The sequence below is a fragment of the Cupressus sempervirens genome, chromosome 2 (assembly GCF_028749045.1).
Source record: "Cupressus sempervirens isolate cs-2001-9-10 chromosome 2, ASM2874904v1, whole genome shotgun sequence".
Taxonomy (NCBI): Eukaryota; Viridiplantae; Streptophyta; class Pinopsida; order Cupressales; family Cupressaceae; genus Cupressus; species Cupressus sempervirens.
In genome coordinates, this window is record NC_143119.1 from 122147810 (window position 1) to 122165442 (window position 17633).

The 17633-nt window shown below is 34.6% G+C and overlaps 1 protein-coding gene across 7 annotated transcripts in view; it reads left to right on the forward strand.

Annotated features, from left to right (window-relative positions):
- The window catches only part of LOC149571316 (uncharacterized), a 39729-nt gene extending 31846 nt beyond the window's left edge, over nt 1-7883 (forward strand). For 3 of the 7 annotated variants that reach the window (XM_089812867.1, XM_089812865.1, XM_089812868.1), the window contains exons 5-9: nt 5314-5514; nt 5768-5908; nt 6049-6246; nt 6380-6451; nt 6671-7569. In XM_089812867.1, coding sequence (XP_089668993.1) covers nt 5314-5514; nt 5768-5908; nt 6049-6246; nt 6380-6451; nt 6671-6844 — 786 coding nt within the window. In that variant the 3' untranslated portion in view covers nt 6845-7569. Of the gene's footprint in view, nt 1-5313; nt 5515-5767; nt 5909-6048; nt 6247-6379; nt 6452-6670; nt 7570-7608 lie in introns of those variants that run through there. The other 4 variants (XR_016359800.1, XR_016359799.1, XR_016359801.1 and 1 more) reach the window with 4 other exon arrangements.
- Nucleotides 7884-17633: the final 9750 nt, after the last annotated feature.

A 17633-nucleotide genomic window follows, 5' to 3' on the forward strand; every position in this document is an offset into this window, starting at 1 on the left:
ATTTGAATATTTAATGATAATCTCGGCAATTATCAATCTGATATGATGAATGATCATATGCAATATTCGGAAAACAAGTATGACTATGAGATACAATAATGTGATTATGTGAGCTTTGAAATATTTGACTCTATATTTATGTGAAATACTATTATTATTTATTTTAGTCATTAGTTTTACAGTATTACTATTTTGTATTTAGTATTAGACTCTTTAAACTATTAAAAAAAAATGTTGTCTCCAAGTACCCCCGTCTCCTATTTTTCAAAAATTGTTGTGCCAGTACCAGTACCAGTACCGGAGACCTCCAAGTCTCCCCATCTCCCATTGACCTTGGCTTGACTTGTTCTTTGATCACAACATCCTTGATGAAAGTCAAGTGGTTGGTGTGAACATCAATCAGCCTGTAGGCTGTAATGATTTTAACTGTACCTTGTAAACATCAACTTCATATTCTTTGAGTCCAACTTTGTTCTCGTCACATTTGAAATCTAGACGTATGTAGTACATTCGAAGACCTTAAGATAACTCACTCTTGATTTCCTCCCAGACCAAGCTTCCTCTAGGGTCTTTTTAATCACCCATGTTAGAGACCTATTGATAAGATAAACTACAATGTAAATTGCCTCAGCCCAGAATTTCTTGGGAGCACTCTTGTTCTCCAACATTTCATTAGTAACTGATAACTTGATCGGCATGATGGCTTCTTGATCATTGTCATCAAGCTTGTCATGTTATTTACTTACAAGTTTGCAACTACTGGCCGAGTGTCAGTGCCGAGTATGATCTTATGAAGGCATTCCTACTCAAAACATGCGAGTATGTGTTGCTTTCAAGTATTAATGTTTATGGTAGCTTTGAGAGAGCTCCTTCATTCCTCCGATGATTGCTTTTGTATGATGTTTAAGCTATCTGAGTACCTGTGATCGCATCTGTATTATGTCTGATACATTTGCTATGTATCTCTGCTTTTGGGAGACTTAAGTCTGTGAGTGTTCTACGTCAGCATATGAAAGCTCTTCCGGTCAATAGAATTGTTAAAGTCACCATTTATTGTAGTGGCTGTGTCTTCTTTCCTTACGTAGATCTTATGCATATGTGGCAGATAGGTATCGAAGAATCCATTCCAGCGTGGATCATTGATAATCAAAGGACTGTTGAGTGTTATGCTCGGATGAAATTGCTGTTTGCTGGCTGTTGTCGAATTGGGGATGACATGAAGCATAACAACCATCAAGTTTCTTACTGCATGTTGGTCTTTCTCAGCATTTAATATTCTCTTGGCTGGGTCTTATTTGAATAAAAAGTTATTACTGTATGGATGTCATTGGTTACTATGATAACTGCTATTTCCTTGTATGCTTGGGTGGAGACCCTTCGAATGCCTGGAAAGTCTATCCAAGATGAGTGGCAGAAGGAAATATACTACTGAATGGCATATCTGGTACATATATCAGGTCTTTGTGATCATGTCTAATATACAGCATGTGTTGGAGGGATTTTTAGGAGAACGATTTAGCAGATCTGCCCAAAAACTGTTAGAAGGCAGGTATCTTGATTGTTAAGAGTCAACAATCTCTGGTTATTTCATCTCCTGATAAAGCTTGTGAGCTTTGTATTGAGTCCTTTGAGTAGTAAATTAAGGATATATTTTGGGTGTGGCTGGGTTTTCCCCTTGAGTAGGAGGTTTTTCCTGGGGTAAATCTCTGTGTATACTTGTTCTTGTGTTTTGTTTAAAATATCTGCTCTTTGGTTTTGTTCAAGTGTTGTAATTTTTGCCAATGAAGCACCGACTTCCTTCCGACATGATGTTGGATAATGAAGCCATCCCTCCTGCAATATGATTTCATGGAAAATAAAGAAGTTATTATTACGCTGCTGTAGTAACTCTGTAAAATCCTTAAAAACTCAAGTTTGCAAATTGTGAATGTGTTTTGCAAATAAGATATGAACAAATATTTGATTTTTTCACTGTCAACCCCTGTCTGTTCTACAAAAGCTAGGATTTTATAGAAAAAAGTACCAGGAACAAATCCCAAGCCACTATGATTTTGGCTAAAAATGTCAAAAACAAACTACAGAAAAGCCACAGTTTTTTCAAAAATCGATTAAAACATAATGCAGAAACTTGTTGGCTGTACCAAAGGCCCATGATTTTTTTTGGAAAAATCACCAAAAAAATTTAAAATTAGGGAAAATGTGCATGATTTGCATAAAAAGTGGCACATGATCTTAAAAAAAAAACCTAGGCACGTTTTGCACATATTTTGGACAAACACATTGTGATGCTTGCAGACACCAAGTGCAACTTTACTGCATAACTCTTGAATTTTTATTTTTTTGGAAAACCTAGCATTATTTTATGGTAAAACTTCAAACAAAAATCTATTATTTTCCTTTGCTGATCTGTGCAATGCCATATTGTACCATAAGATGTCCTTTTGGTCCTTTTGTGTCATGTGTGTGAATCCATTTTAACAATCCGTAGAACTCACATGTTCAGTGATTGTGAGAATTTTCTGTAGATGGCTGTGATACCATATTATGAAAAATATAAGACAGAATGGTTACCATGATTTACAATGTTAAATTGAGGAGTCACAGTCTTCTTAAATTAGAATTACAAAAGATCTGTTTGTGAAGAATAAGATTGACAACTGAAAAAGCAGAGCATATGAACTAAACTAAAAGAATAGAAGAGTATTCCTTAGTCTATCCTTTAATTGACCATTATAAACTTAATATTACAATATTACTTTAATATATTCAAGCCTCCTCAAAATAGGCATGTATCTATTTAGGAATGCCTATACACTAGACAAACTTTTCAAAAAGACACCACCTTTATATTGGGATAATGAAGGGAAGATTTGATTGACCTGAGCTGTTTTATATTGGCATGCATCAATTCACTAAAATATTTTAAACTTTTTGAACAAGATAATTTTTGTATTGTCACGTTCTAGACTCTCGGCGCACATAAATACATTTTGAGGCAATTTTTTCATGATTTGACTCCTTTGTGAAATTTCAGTTGGTTCCGTCATTGCATGTTAGCAAATGTTCTTTTGGTGGTAGGTGAAATGATATTCCTCTCTCAGATGCATGTGTAATTGCTGCAAAATTTGTGTGAAAAAGTCTGTCCAAAAACTTATCAAAGAAAAATCTGCGATTTTCCTTAGCTGATCCATGTGATGTCATAATGTACCGCATTTTGGTCCTTTTGTGTCGTGCATGAATTGTCACTGTAACAGTTTGTATATCTCATGCATTCACCATTCCTGAGAAATTTCTGTAGCTGGATCTGATACGATATTATAATCAATACAAGACATGGAATGATTAGCAAGATATTCAATATTAAACTGAATAGAGAGTCTCCTTAAGTAAGAGTTACAAAAGATTTATCTGCAAAGGATAAAATTGGGAACTAGAAAAGCGAAGAATGAGAACTTAAAAAGTGTAAGGATATTTTTGAAGTCTGTCCTAATTACTTATTATAAAAATACAATACAATAGTACTTTATTTTTAATACATTCAACCCTCCTTGTATGGGTGTCCTTATATAGGCACACCTATAGACTTGAATTTTTAAAAATGCCACCACCTTTATAGTGGTGGTAGTGAAAGGAAAATTTAATTGTACCCAAGCTGCTTTGCATTGGGATGCATTGATACACCTACTAAATATTTGAACAAGATTCTTTTGTATCATCACATTCTAGACTCTTGGTGCACATCAATACATTTGAGGCAAATTTTTCAAGATTTTACTCCTTTGTGAAATTACATTTGTTTCCTTCATTGCATGTTGGCAAATCTTCTTTTGGTGGTAGGTAATATGATATTCTTCTCTAAGATGCATACATGGTGTGAATGTATAAACCAAGTTCAATTCTTTTATTTAGCCACATGCCATTGCTGAGGCGCATGACATTACACTCATTTTAAAGATTTTTAAAGCTTTAGACTCTTTGTTTTGGCATGTCTTTGTTAAGAGGCATGCATTGATGCTCTAAGTAATATTTCCTAGAAAAATAAGCTACCTTTTTAAAGTGCATGCTGTTTTCCTACCATGCCCCTGTACATTGCCTTTTTGTCACTCTTTGCTTCAATGCATGTCCTTCTTTTGACAAATGTTTTCCATTCTTTTTGGTACTTCATTTTGATGCATCTTCTTCCTTAATCCATTTGTATTTTTATTATTTTAGAGACTTGTTGAGTTTAGGCAGGTGCCATTGCTCAGCAAATTATTGACTTTTTATTTTGTTATGTGCCAATATATTGTAGAATTTTTTTGAAGTCTTTTGGTTCTTTGTTGAGGCATGTGTCAAAATCACTACATGGGCTGATACACTGGCTTTAGCAACGCATCCTTGAAACTCTTCCCATTCACCTTTTTGATTTATTTAGGTACATTTCTTTGCTTGGTGCATCCTGCATTCCTTTTTGCAATGATGCACTAATTTCTCCAAGTGCTTGAATTTATGATCTTTTAGGGTTGGCAAAAAGAACCAACAATATGATGTGTAGAAGATAAGATTTTGAAAGAAATCAAGGTTGTAAGTGAAGATTTCCAGTTGATAAACTTGAGTTAAATACAACTTTTTTGCATGGGTACAACATCATAACAAGCTAGTTGGTCCATAATGAAACAATTCATTATTTCCCTAAAGAGAAGCAGAATGCAGGTATAATGACAACCTCATAGTAGAATTAAAGTTGTTAATTTTGGCAATAAGCTTGGAATTGTATCGGTTTAGTCATTAAGTGGGGGGATTGCAGGGGGTTTTCTGAGGTTAAACGAGTGGAATTAATAAATAAAAATAATAAAAATATGTATTTAGACATATCTATTTCCTCTTGTTTGTTCATGTTAGCTTGATAGTAGGAAACTTGTTATGCCTAAAACACATGCTGGTTAGTATTTTATTTTGTTTTACTAATTATTAGGATGCTAGCATAGGTAGTATTTTCCCATGTAATTAATTTTACAGTCTGCACATTCACTCTACTAATAACTCTGTTAGTGTTAATGACTCTCTAGAGGCTGTATTCACTGTTTTTGTAACAATATACCACTACCGTGTGGCCTTAATGACTTGTAGAAGGTGCTGGAATTTTGTAATATCTTACCCTTAATACAAAATTACAAATATAGGTTCTTATATAAAAACAAATTCCAACTATACAAAGAAAGAAATCGATAAAAAACGGCATTCCTTTAATAAGTGCTAAACACAGATACAAAAACTGGTGAAGGCATTAGATTAAGGTTCGTATGTGTTAATAATTTTGCATGTGGTTTGCAGGTAGAAAAATGGGTTGATGGACATACTGGGCAGTCCACAGGACGGATTGGACATCCCGATTCACTGCTAAGGGCAGTTGACACTCTTATCAATTGTGCAGGTGTGAATGCTGTAGCAGTTGTCGGTCGGTTTCCAGATGATAACCTTGATGAATTAGAGGACTACCGGCAAGGGAAGGTTAGGATTTATCAAGCTCATTCAGTTGGGTTCTTCTCCTCTATAAACTCATGAAGTATATACATCATTTTTTCTTTAGAAAATCCTCAAGAATTTGTTTTCCTTGAACACAAGAGTTGTTTCTGTTTGAATATGGATTCAATAGGTTCTATGTGGAAGTTTTTTCAATGGAAATGGTGCCCCGTTAGATGGTATATTGTGCACTGTGTTGTCCATGTTTTATCAGAAAAAAACTTATTATCATTTTGATATAATCTTAGTTCTGTGTCTTTTACAGGGAGTGGATGTCTTGGCAGGTGTAGAGGCTATAATAAGCCACCTTGTGGTAAAGGAATTCCACATTCCTTGTGCACATGCTCCTGCATTGTTGCCTCTTCCCTTAGATTCATTGCTTTGTCCTAGGTCTGCTGCAGAAGAGGTATAATAACAACACTAAATCTTACATGCAGATGCAGAATTTAAAGGCATTGTTCACTTTCATATTTTTATTAGAATTTGAAAACTTTGGTCTTTTCTGGTTAAATGGAATGATTGCTTGTTACTATATGGATGAGTTAGATTGGATATACCTTCTTGCCATCTGTACTAGCTGGTCTAAGCAAGGCACCCCAGTATATTGTTAAAAAGGAAGAATATCCTGGTTGTATCTCAAGGCGTGGTTGTATATGGGCAGATGCTGTAGACAGTGTTGTAGTTCCTATTGATGCTTGTGGTGGGTCTGGAATTCTTGCTTTTGGACATAAAGTAGGATCTAAGGTAAGAAGGCAACCTTATTCTTAAGTCATGTAAAAGGTCATCTTGTAATTCCATTAGTTGTTTTATATATTTGTTTCTTTGTATTGAGAAAAGTATATTGTGATAACTCATTCCTTCTGTTTAATATATTCAGCCGCTGATTATTGGTGTTGAGGAGAATGAAACAGTTCTGGATGACACTCCTGATAAACTAGGTCTTAATGTGGTAATGACATTTAATCTATAGCCAAATTCAAGGCTTTGACATATATCTACGAATTAAGTAAATTGTTATTTATTTTTGCAGAAAAATCAAATAAGACTTTGACATAATAAAAGTGTTCATGATAGAATTGAATATAAGCCGAGTTCTGGTACTTCGGTTATATTTCTTGAGGATTAAATGAGAAGCCATTTTTTAACAAACTAATTATTGTTTCTGCAGTTGAAAGTTGCAAACTATTGGGAAGCATTGGGTGTCATTGCTGCCCATAAGTCAGGGATTGATCCTAAATCTCTCCAAAGAGATGGGGTGAAACACATTCAATTCTCATCCTCTATGCTCCAACAGAATCATTTTCCAAACTCTAGACTATTAAAATCCACTGCTTTATATTGACTTAGAGTTGAAGAATGTTTTACCTTTCCAAATTTAAGTACATCTACTGTCATCAAGACTCAAGAGAGAAGGTGCATATTGCTTGTCATTTCAATGCTGAGATCGACAAGTCATTTTAGAAGTGGCCATGTTTCTAAGAAATTGGTATAGTTAAATATCACATTGTTCTGCTGCACAATTTCAACTTTGCACTTTCAACATTTCATGCTTCTGATAAGGTGTTAAGTACTTACATGCTAGGGAGCTAAATATATAGTATATCTTTTGCCAAGGTGTAGAACATCATTTTAATATGTTTTTTCTATATTTTCAAATTGAAGTTTTATCTGACATGGCCTGTTTTATTGTAATACAGACTACTGGAATGTCCATATGAGTTTTATCCAAAAACATTGTAAAACATGAACTCTGCTTCTGCATGAGGGAAAAAGCTTCACGAAGTACATATGTCGCTGCAGAAGTATTATGGATTTTTCATACTCAGACCATTACATGCTAGCTATGCATTTATGTTATCTACTGGTAAATACAACTTTATATTGTATTTTGGGAGATCATAACCAGTAGCTTCTTCAATCTTTCTAATTGAAGTGACATTGCTATTTATTATCTTGCATTGTTTAATATTGTATTGAATCAATCATCAAAATTGTTGAGTCGCACCATGAAATGTAATTTGAATTTTTTTTGAAATTGTTATGCATTGACATGTTTTTGATCTAGAACTTGGACAATAGAGATCATTTTTTACTTGTTTGAATCAGGTGATGTTTCCTTTTGACGAATACAAGAAGGCTGTTGGTGGCCCTTATTCCTATATGAAAAGATAAACAAGAAGAAACTGCCAATTCAATTATAAGCTAAGTTGCTGGTTCGGGGTTAGGTTTGGATTCCTGTACGCGAAAAAATAAATTCCATTTGGGTTTGTGTGTGTATATATATATATGAGAGAGAAACAATATTTAGGACTAGGCTTGACTGCCAATATTTTTCCTAGATATTCAATATATATTTCAATTTGGTGTGATATTTTAAATAATCTTTGTATTGGGTTTGGATTAATTCAATTGCTATTGATATTTAGTGTCATAATTTATTTAATTAATGGTGATATATATATATATATATATAGTGTTTTTAACATACTTTTTGGCCTCATGGGTTGTGGGTCCTTGAGGGTTTGCACAGGGTCTGGGAAGGGTTTGCAATGCAACCAGTGGGTCCTTGTGGATTTGTCGACCCACAAGGACCCACAATTTGTGGTGCAAGCCCTGCATAGACCCACCACGAACCAACAAGAATCTGGACTTGAGAAGGACACAAACTTGTCTGGTAGGGTTTGAACCTTGCAACCTAGATTACAAGGCATTTGGGCATTACAAATAAAAACCAAGGATGTACTCCATCCATTACCTCTAGAAAAAACAATTGTGCAATTGTGGCTTAGAAGTTTTCATCCAAATGTACTAATAACTTGAAGACAACATTGTGCTTATAGATCATAACCATTGAAGAGCATCAATTGAACTCTTAGGGTTACATCCTAACTTATTGAGCTCTTCCAAGTGCTACTTTCAAAAAGTGATCTTCTAGAGGTTGGGCTCCTTCCATAGTCATGGTGATGAAAGAACTCATTCTAGGGGTTTGTCCAATGGTATGATGAACCTTGCCTTTTGTTCTCACTAAAGGATAAAAAAGATTACACATGATTCAATCTTGGTAGATTGCAAATGAACTTAAAACCACTTTGAAGCTGAGATTTGATCTTCATCCTCATCATCTTTGTTCTCCAACTCACCATTCCAATGTACTTGTACTTAACTAATTTTCAAGATGAAGCATTGCCACAGTGTGTGTGATCCATACAGGAAGAGGGTAAGTGTTTTCAAAAGCCACTAGGCATTTAATCAATAAAGAAGAGTAATAAAATGCATCAACTTCATTAAAGAATACTTGCCATTGTAAGACTACTTGAAAAAGTGTCCAAACATATACTCGAAGGTGTTGGAGCAAGGCATAACAAGAATTTTCATTCAGCCAAAGATCTCTGTGTATGGAACCATCAAAATTGAGCTATGTTTGCACCATGTCACTTTAACAAAACTTGTTGCACTAGCTAGATTTAGAAATAGGTGCTTACGTTTAAGATTGTTGGATAAATTTGGGGAGAACTCTAACCCATCATCATGTGCTTCACATATACACCATTTATACATCTTCATCTATCGCATATGTAGTTTTATGGTGCTACCTCCTTGACAATGATGGTTAAGGATTTAGTGGATTTGATCGCTTATTTTTGTAAATATAATTCAATTGAATGTTGGGTTTTTTTTAGCTTGGAGAGGAACTTTTACACAAGTTCAACATGTATATGTAGGGAAAAGTTAAGTGGTTCAAGTTAGTCTATTTTGAATTTCCCTTTGGAGGACAAAAGTAAAAGTCTTATATGCGTTAATGATTGAGATTGATATTCCATTTCATCCTTGTAAGTGATAATAATGTTTTTTTAAGTAAATAATGTTGATTTTTGGGAGATAAGATTTTAGGTGAATTAGTATAAAGGTAAGAGCAAGATTAAGGTTTGATATATAGATTGTCATTCAAAGGAATGAATTATAATTTTTTAAAGGATTGAAAAATCATATGAAAAAGAATAGTTCATGTTGATTTATGTGTAGTTGCGAGTTGTATCAGTTACAATGATCCCACATTGTATTGGTAGTTGATAACTTAATAGTTTCCTTGATGTACTTGGTCAACACCAAATCAAATTTATATTTTGCAATGAACACCTTGAGTCAATTCGCGGTGGAGGATAAACATGAGCAGTGATTAGCAACAAAGTATGTGCTCAAATATTTGAAGGACATAGTGGAATATGGCTTGAGATATCTTGGAGATGATGAAGTAAAGTTGTAGGATATATAGGGTTTAGTTGGGTATGTAGAGAAACATATAGGAAAAGTGTCTTAGGGTGTTGCTTGAGCTTGGGTTTGAGAATGGTATCTTGGTATGGAATGAAGTAGAGTTTAGCGACACTAAGTCAAATATAGCCAAAGTGTATGTCAGTTAGTATTGCTAATTGTGAGTTCATTTGCCTTCACAAGTTGCTTGCAAGGTTATTTGATTAGGAGTGGGATTCCATGGTCATTTATTGTGATAATCAAAGTAATGTCAAACTCTTAGAGAATTTAGCGTTTTGAGATAAGTCCAAGCACGTTGAGATAACATATCAATTCATCAAAGAATAGATTTAGAAGGGAGCAATGAAGCTCTAGCCCATCTCCTCTAATCAAGAGGTAATTGCTTGTTTGATGAAGGGTGCTCCCCTTTAATACCATACACATAACAAAAAAAAAAGAAACAACAAATATGAGAACAAAATATGGACTTCTTATTTGTGCCGCAAATGCGAAAGTACATAATTCATAAGTACAATATGCTAACCTACATGGGTGCCTTTATTACAGTAATTTGCAAGACTAAGTTGCAAACTACCACCTAAAGCTATCCTGGACAATGTTTGGGCTTTTCTTAAATAGGCAATTTTATGCTGCCCAAGAAAGTTCTAGACATTGAAACTTAATAGCTAGGGCCGATAGACTCTAACGATACATATAGAGTCGACCAAATACATTCTTGACAAATATTTTAGATATTTCATGTAGCCCAATTTTGAAAGACCATAATTCACGAACCGTTGCTCCAATTGGCTATTATAGCCACTTTTCAAAAATGCCAACTCGTGAATTATAGACTCAAAACGATGCAAGCACCCTTCCATTGAGTTTTCGGACCTCATCTGGGCGCTCTAAGGCCTCCAACGGTGAGCCTGAAGATTTTTTTGCAATTTTTTCCATCGAAAATCCGCAATAGCTTCTCCAATACTTAAGCTGAAGCAATGAGATTTTTATGGTAGGCTTATAACTCTAAAATGAACCTTATGTAGAAAATGAGAACATTTCGAGCTTGTATGAAAAACTTACTAAAAATAGCAAGTTTTCATAAATAGTAACCACCCTGTCTACTAGTCCTTATTAGAATAGAAAAAAACGAAATGAATTTTTTTTTTTGGGTGATGCAAGATTGCTCTTACACCCAAGATGCTCCTGCATCATAGTTTGACCAAGCCCTTAACAAAAAGGAAGTTTGAGAATATTGGTGCATAACTCCTTCCTTGGTAAGAGGGAGGGTTGAGTTTTTCTCTTAGATGGGAACTTCTGCACAAGTTTAGTGTGAATGTTCAAGGAAAAAATTCAAGTGGTTTGAGTTAGTCTGCTTTGCACTTCAGTTTGAGGAAATAAAGCGAGTCTTATGTTTAGCTAAAAATATTTTCTAAAAATTGCTTTTATTACAAAAAAAACATCCTTCACACACTTACATGGATGAGACCAAATTTTTAGAAAACCCTAGTCATATATTTTGCCATGGTTGGCACTTATACCATTGTTGTAGATTACAAACTTTGATTTATTGTGTTGAAACACTAGCTTAAACTTAGCAAAATCTTTTTGCCTTGAATGTACAAACCATTTACTCATGGGCTTGAACTTTAAAAAAATGATGTGGTTCAATCATAAAATCTATGTATGGGGTTCATAAGCTCAACTTATGTGTGAAATGGTATTTAGTTTCCATTGGATACATCAAACCATATGGGCTGCTAGTAATCACAGTCACCCCATGTATCACAACTGGTTTGGAATAATGAAGATGTTTCTAGTTCAAAACTTACAAAATCTGAGGTGTTGATTATTTGGTTTAAACAATAAAGAATTATTGATATCTATGATTTGAATTTTTTCAAATGATCAATGTTGGAAATAAGTTGCTGATTTGTTAGTTAGAAAATTGATAAGTTAGGTAGGTCAAATTAGGGATGGTTTGAAACTAAATTAACTGCACAACTATCTTCTATTTGGTTCCCCCACACATACACTCTCTTTGAAAGTGGGTGAGATACAATTTTTTTTACAACATTATGAGATGATGATTGTTTGGAAATAAGTTTTTGAACTTGTAACAAACTAGATGTAGATTAAAAATTATTGAATGTTTATAATTCGTTTGTGTGGTGATTTTGAAGACAACATTTGATAGATATCTTGTTGATTGAAGGCAACAGATTGATGTTCAAGTTGACTAATTTTAAGGTATCAGGTATATTCGTGATTATGAGCTTCTTAAGTCAGTTTTAGCAGTAGTCAAGGCTACATTTAGAGAAACGTCTGTCATTTATCGAAACAATAGACAAGTTTTTGATATAGACAACAAGGGTTCCTTATCTATGCAAAATTATAATTGCAGATTTAGTTTAAATTGTAGGGTGTTAATGTTTATTTATACGTATTGTGGAAGGATATCATAGATTTGTAATCAGTCGATTACCTGATTGTAATCTTTGTACTCATTTATAATTTCCTTAGAGACGGTGCTCTAGAAAATTTCTATGATGATGAGTTGGTGGTCATCAAAGGGGATTTGTTGATTTCTTTGGTTGGTGTCCTAAGCATTCTAACTTTTCAATCACAAGGCTGGATTAGAATGGTACTCCTAGCAACATTTCTCACTCTGGTTTTCCCCATTTTGGGTTTCCATGTCAAATTTTGTACGTTGGATTTTCTTGTGGTCAATGTTAACATTTTTTGTCAACTTTTATCCCATTATAGATAATTGATTAGAGACATTGTTCATAGGCTAAATTCTGTTCGTTTTCAACTAGGAAAAGTTATGAATTTTTGGGCATTCTCAAGTGCACGAAAACATTGTACATTTTCAAGTGTCCAAGGAGTTGGTCGAATGAATTTGCATTTCATATGAGTCATCTTCTGCTCATTCGACATTTGCAGGCCAAATTTGTGGTGCATCTTTGGGCGTCAAAGGAACTTCATCGAATGAGTTGACTTATCCAAGGAATACTTTTTTGCTGATTCAAAGTCGTGATCTTGCGTAGGTTGCGATCTTGCGCTATGTGACATGGCATGTTGTACGTTGTAGTGATGTTTCATTCCACGATGTTGCATTGCAGTGCATTTTCAAGCTTGTGCATGATCTCAGGACATTTTGAAGAGATAAATTTTAGGTCGCAATCTTGCGCTACAAAAGGTTCTAGTTTTTGCATGATTGAAAGGCTTGCCAAGAAAAAGGAATTTGATGTTGCGATCTTGCGCTGGATATTTTCATGCCTTCTCGCATGATCGCAGGTTGGGTTGAAGAGAGGGAGATTCATCTTGTGATCTTGTGCCCAGTGCCTTTTTTGTGTTTGCGTGACATCGTGGGTCTTTGCGGTGATGGATGTTTTCATGTTGTGATCTTGCACAATGGTGTGTGTTTGTGCCTACGCGACATCATTGGTCTTTTGTGCATGAAAGGGATATGCAGTGCGATGGTGCGTAGGCTGAAATTGTTGTGCATGTGTTATTTTTCCCAGTTGACTGTGATGCGACTTGAGAGATAAATATTTATTATCGAATTGCATTTATTTGGATTTTTTATGTCACGTAAAGGCTTTTTCATGTTGTGTTGCCACTTGTAGAGGGTATGGGCATGATTTTCTTGACTACAAGAGTATTTATTGGCCCATTTTACATCATTTCATGTAGCAGATACACATGGAAATCAATTTTTTTTTTTTCTTGATTTATTTTACTTGAGTTGTCTATTCCTTCTATAGAGTTCTTCATTTCTGGTTGTTTTCTACCATTACATGATAAAATGTACACACAGAATCAAACTTTTTCCGATTTCTTTCTTGATTGCAAATCTATAACTTAACTCCAATGTAGTTGGAGTTTGAGCTCAACTGTTGTAACTGAGTTAAGCTTGATCTCTTTGAAAGGTAGCTTTGTATATATTTTCTAGGTTCTCCTCTATTGTATTTTTGCAGCAACATTATGCTCTCCAATTGTATTCCTTTTTCCTTCCATTAATGAAATACTTATTTTACCTGTTCTTTCATTTAGCTATCTTGTGCAGTTTTCTACCTTGTGTTGGATGTTCTTTACTATGCTCTTATTTTTCATGTTGTGTTTATTATGCTACTAAATGTTGTGTTGTGAAGTTCTTCCTTTTAACATTTTTTTAGTTTCTAAACTACATGTAAGTCCTTTGGAGATAGATTGGATTTTAGAACTATGTAGTTTGGTATTCCATTGATGTGTAGTGCATTTGTAGGCAGAGTTAGTAACCAAATTTCAATCCGGTGCATCACCTTTCCCTTTCAACAATTTATTTCTAGCATCTCCTTCTCCCCTTTTCCTCCAAAGTTGTAGTTTAGGTGCACCATGATTATAAGGAAGCTGACCTTCTCTAGAGATTTAACCTCAAAGCGCAAGTGCCACACTTGAAGGTTGTTTCCATGTTACACAAGGTCACTGGAGGGTCATACCTCATGGAGGGGTGTAGACTTTTGTGTCAACAGTCACTTGGCTTTATTGTTGTTGGTTATAGTTACTTTTAGATTTCAATTGAAAGTATACAACTTTTAATTGCATTTAAGTCTTTAGAAGAATTGGAAATTTAGTTTAATATTGATTCACACCTTTAGTATGAAGGTTGTGGTCTTTAACTGGAATATGAGCCAAGTACTTGGAAAATACTTAATCAATTTAAATAGATCATGAAGTTAGAACATGTGGCTTGTCAACATAGATCTATTAAGACATGTTTGTTTGATGGCACCAATTATGCTTTTTGGAGCATAAGAATGTAAAACTACTAGACTTCTCGAGGGTTTGATGTTTGGATGTCTATTGAAAATGGATATACTATGCCTAAGCCTTTGATATAATTGAACCTTTTGATAGGAAATATTATTAAGATAATGGTAAGGTTATGAGTGCTATTTTGTATGGGTTGTCTATCATTGAAATTCTCAAAGTTTACATTGCGAGACTCCCAAGGAGATGTGGGACACATTAAAGAACATATATGAGGGAGATGACAAAGTGAAGCAAGCATAGTTGCAAGCCTTGAAGGGTAAGTTCAAAAGTTTGAAAATGAAAGAGAAACAACGAATTACAAAATGTCTCCTCAGGGTTAATGAAATAGTGAGTTCTCTCCAAGGGCTTGGCGAATTTTTTTTTTGTTGTTGTTGTAGTACAAAAAGTTTTAAGATCTACACTTCCTAAGTATAATGCCAAAAGTTCTTCTATAGAAGCATGAGATCTTAAAAGAATTACAATTGATGAATTACATGGTATTCTAGCTGATTATGAAATGAATATGTGTAGTGAAGAAAATACAAACAAAGAGAGACAACATTTAAAATATCTCAAAGGAAAAAGAGGAATGTGTAGAACTGGATAATGACATGGATGAGAATTGACAATTTTGGTGAAGAAACTAAAAGGAACTCTTGACAAGTATAGATGGAAGTTACTCTTCAAGTGCTTCAATTGTAGCAAAATTTGAGCATTTTGTTGGACCCCTCAATACTATTCAAAGTGAAGAAGAACTACAAGATGTTGAAAAAAGTGAGATTATTCTTGAAAGGGAGTTATGTACATTGGGAGAAATCAACAAGCTAAAGAAAGAGAACGTTGTTTAAAGTAATGCTCTCAAAAGACAACTTCAAGAAATAAAACCAAATGATTGTCAATCTAAAGATTGAGATTAAAGAAGGTAAAGAACAAGGCTACTAGCTAATCGCCTCATAAAAAGGACATGCTAAGATGTATAAGGTTTACCATACATACATATGATATCCATCATGTCATACATAGATAACTGTAGTCAAAATAGAGGAAGCCAAATGGTGATAAGATAAATGGTGATGAAAATAAACATTTTACATTTTAAAAAGTCCTAATTGTAAAATTTTGTCTAAAACTAGTTCAAAATAATTATTTTGAATTCCTCCTGCTTTGCTCTACATTTCCATTTTTATTTTCTTCTAGGGCCCATTTGGTTGGGGAAGATGAATTTTTTATTTTCTTCTAGGGCCCACTTGGTTGGGGAAGATGAATTTGGCTCAAAACCATATTATCTCATAACCAGGTTTTTGAAAACCTGGTTTTGCACTTTGGGAAGATAGTTGGACCGTTTGGTTGACATGGAAGATGAATATACAAATTCATATTCTGCGTTTGGTTGCCAATTTAGAAATTGGAACAAAATATGATCGGGAATATCCTTTTCTTGTGTTTGATTGTTCTTTTTGAATTGGAATTGGAATTTGATGTAGATTTCTTTAATCTTGTTTTATTATGGAACACAAGTATTAGAAGTAGATACCATTTTCATCTTATATGATTTGATTGATGGAATTCATCACACATGATTGCATAATTTAGTTTAAAAAGACAATCCTTGCTTTATAATTATATTATTATTAAAACAAATTAATTACTATTATTTTATCTTATTATTATTTTCTCATTTTAAAATTATTTTGTAATTAAAATGCACCACATTTTTTGACACATGAATGTCAAATGAGCAGAAAGATATTCATTTGATATTTGACTCATTTGGTGTAGCTCCTTCAACACACAAGACTGTACAACATTGCGAGATCACAAGAAGGATTCCCTTCACTTCAAATAGTCCTACGATCCTACACAGACATGAAAATCTACCACAATTTTTGACCTGTGAATGTCAAATGAGTAGAAACACATTCATTTGATATTTGACTCATTCGATGTATCTCCTTCGACACACAAAACTACACAACATCGCAAGATCATTGTCAACAGTCATTTCTGGTCATTACTCACCCACTCCACGAAGAATATATTCAAATAAATGATTGTTGTAAATCTTAGCGAAAAGCATGGGTGATCCCACAATAATGGGTGCCACTTTTCGACCAATTTTGACATTTAAATCAATATTTTGAAACAAACCTCACATTCGAGTGACTATATCTCTAAAACTATGAATAATTTAAAGATGGCATAAACTAGTAATTTCTAGTACTCTGTTCCTTCTTTCTAACCATATTTTTTAATTTTAAAAAAATTATTTAAGTCAATTTTTTCTTCTTTTCAAACCACTGTTCACATTTTGACCTTACGGGCCATCATTGAGGAGGCTCACCACTGCTTGGTGAAAGTTTACTATTGTTTTGTTGACTTTCACAAAGCCTTCCACTCTATTCCTCGGGTGACTCTCTTTCAGCATCTTAGGGACATTAGGATCTCAGAGATTCTCCTTACAGCTATTATGAGGATATACAAGTGTGTTGTAGGCAGATTTAGGACTCCATAGGGCTTCTCTAACCCTATCTAGAGCACTATCGAGGTGAAACATGGCTGCCCTCTCTCCCCCACTCTCTTTGGCATCAACATCAATGAGCTTGAGGCATTTCTTCGTGATTGCTCGCTCCCTGGTGATGGTTGTTACCTACATTAGGTGTTGATCTCTATTCTCCTATTTCTTGATGATGCGATTCTCCTAGCACCTTCCCTTGATGGTCTTTAGCGGCTCCTTAATGGCTTGGCCCTTTTCTGTGACTCATGTGAGCTAGTTGTAAATCTGGGCAAGACTTAGGTTATGCTTTTCAATAATTTGAGGACATCACACCTCCATTTTTTCTTCCAGGGTACCAAGATCGAGATTGCATCTTCATATACTTACTTGGGGGTTAAGTAATCTGGACCTCAATTCAGCCTGAGACCAGCCATGCAGCCCAGAGTTAACAAGGGGCTCAACTCCCTCGCTATTCTTGAGTGATAATGCTTTTGACACCACTTCCAAGACACCACGGCTAAGATGTCCCTTTCAGATTCCTTGGTCAAGCCGACTGTCCTCTATGGCTCTACTGTTTGGGCCCCCTCCCTCT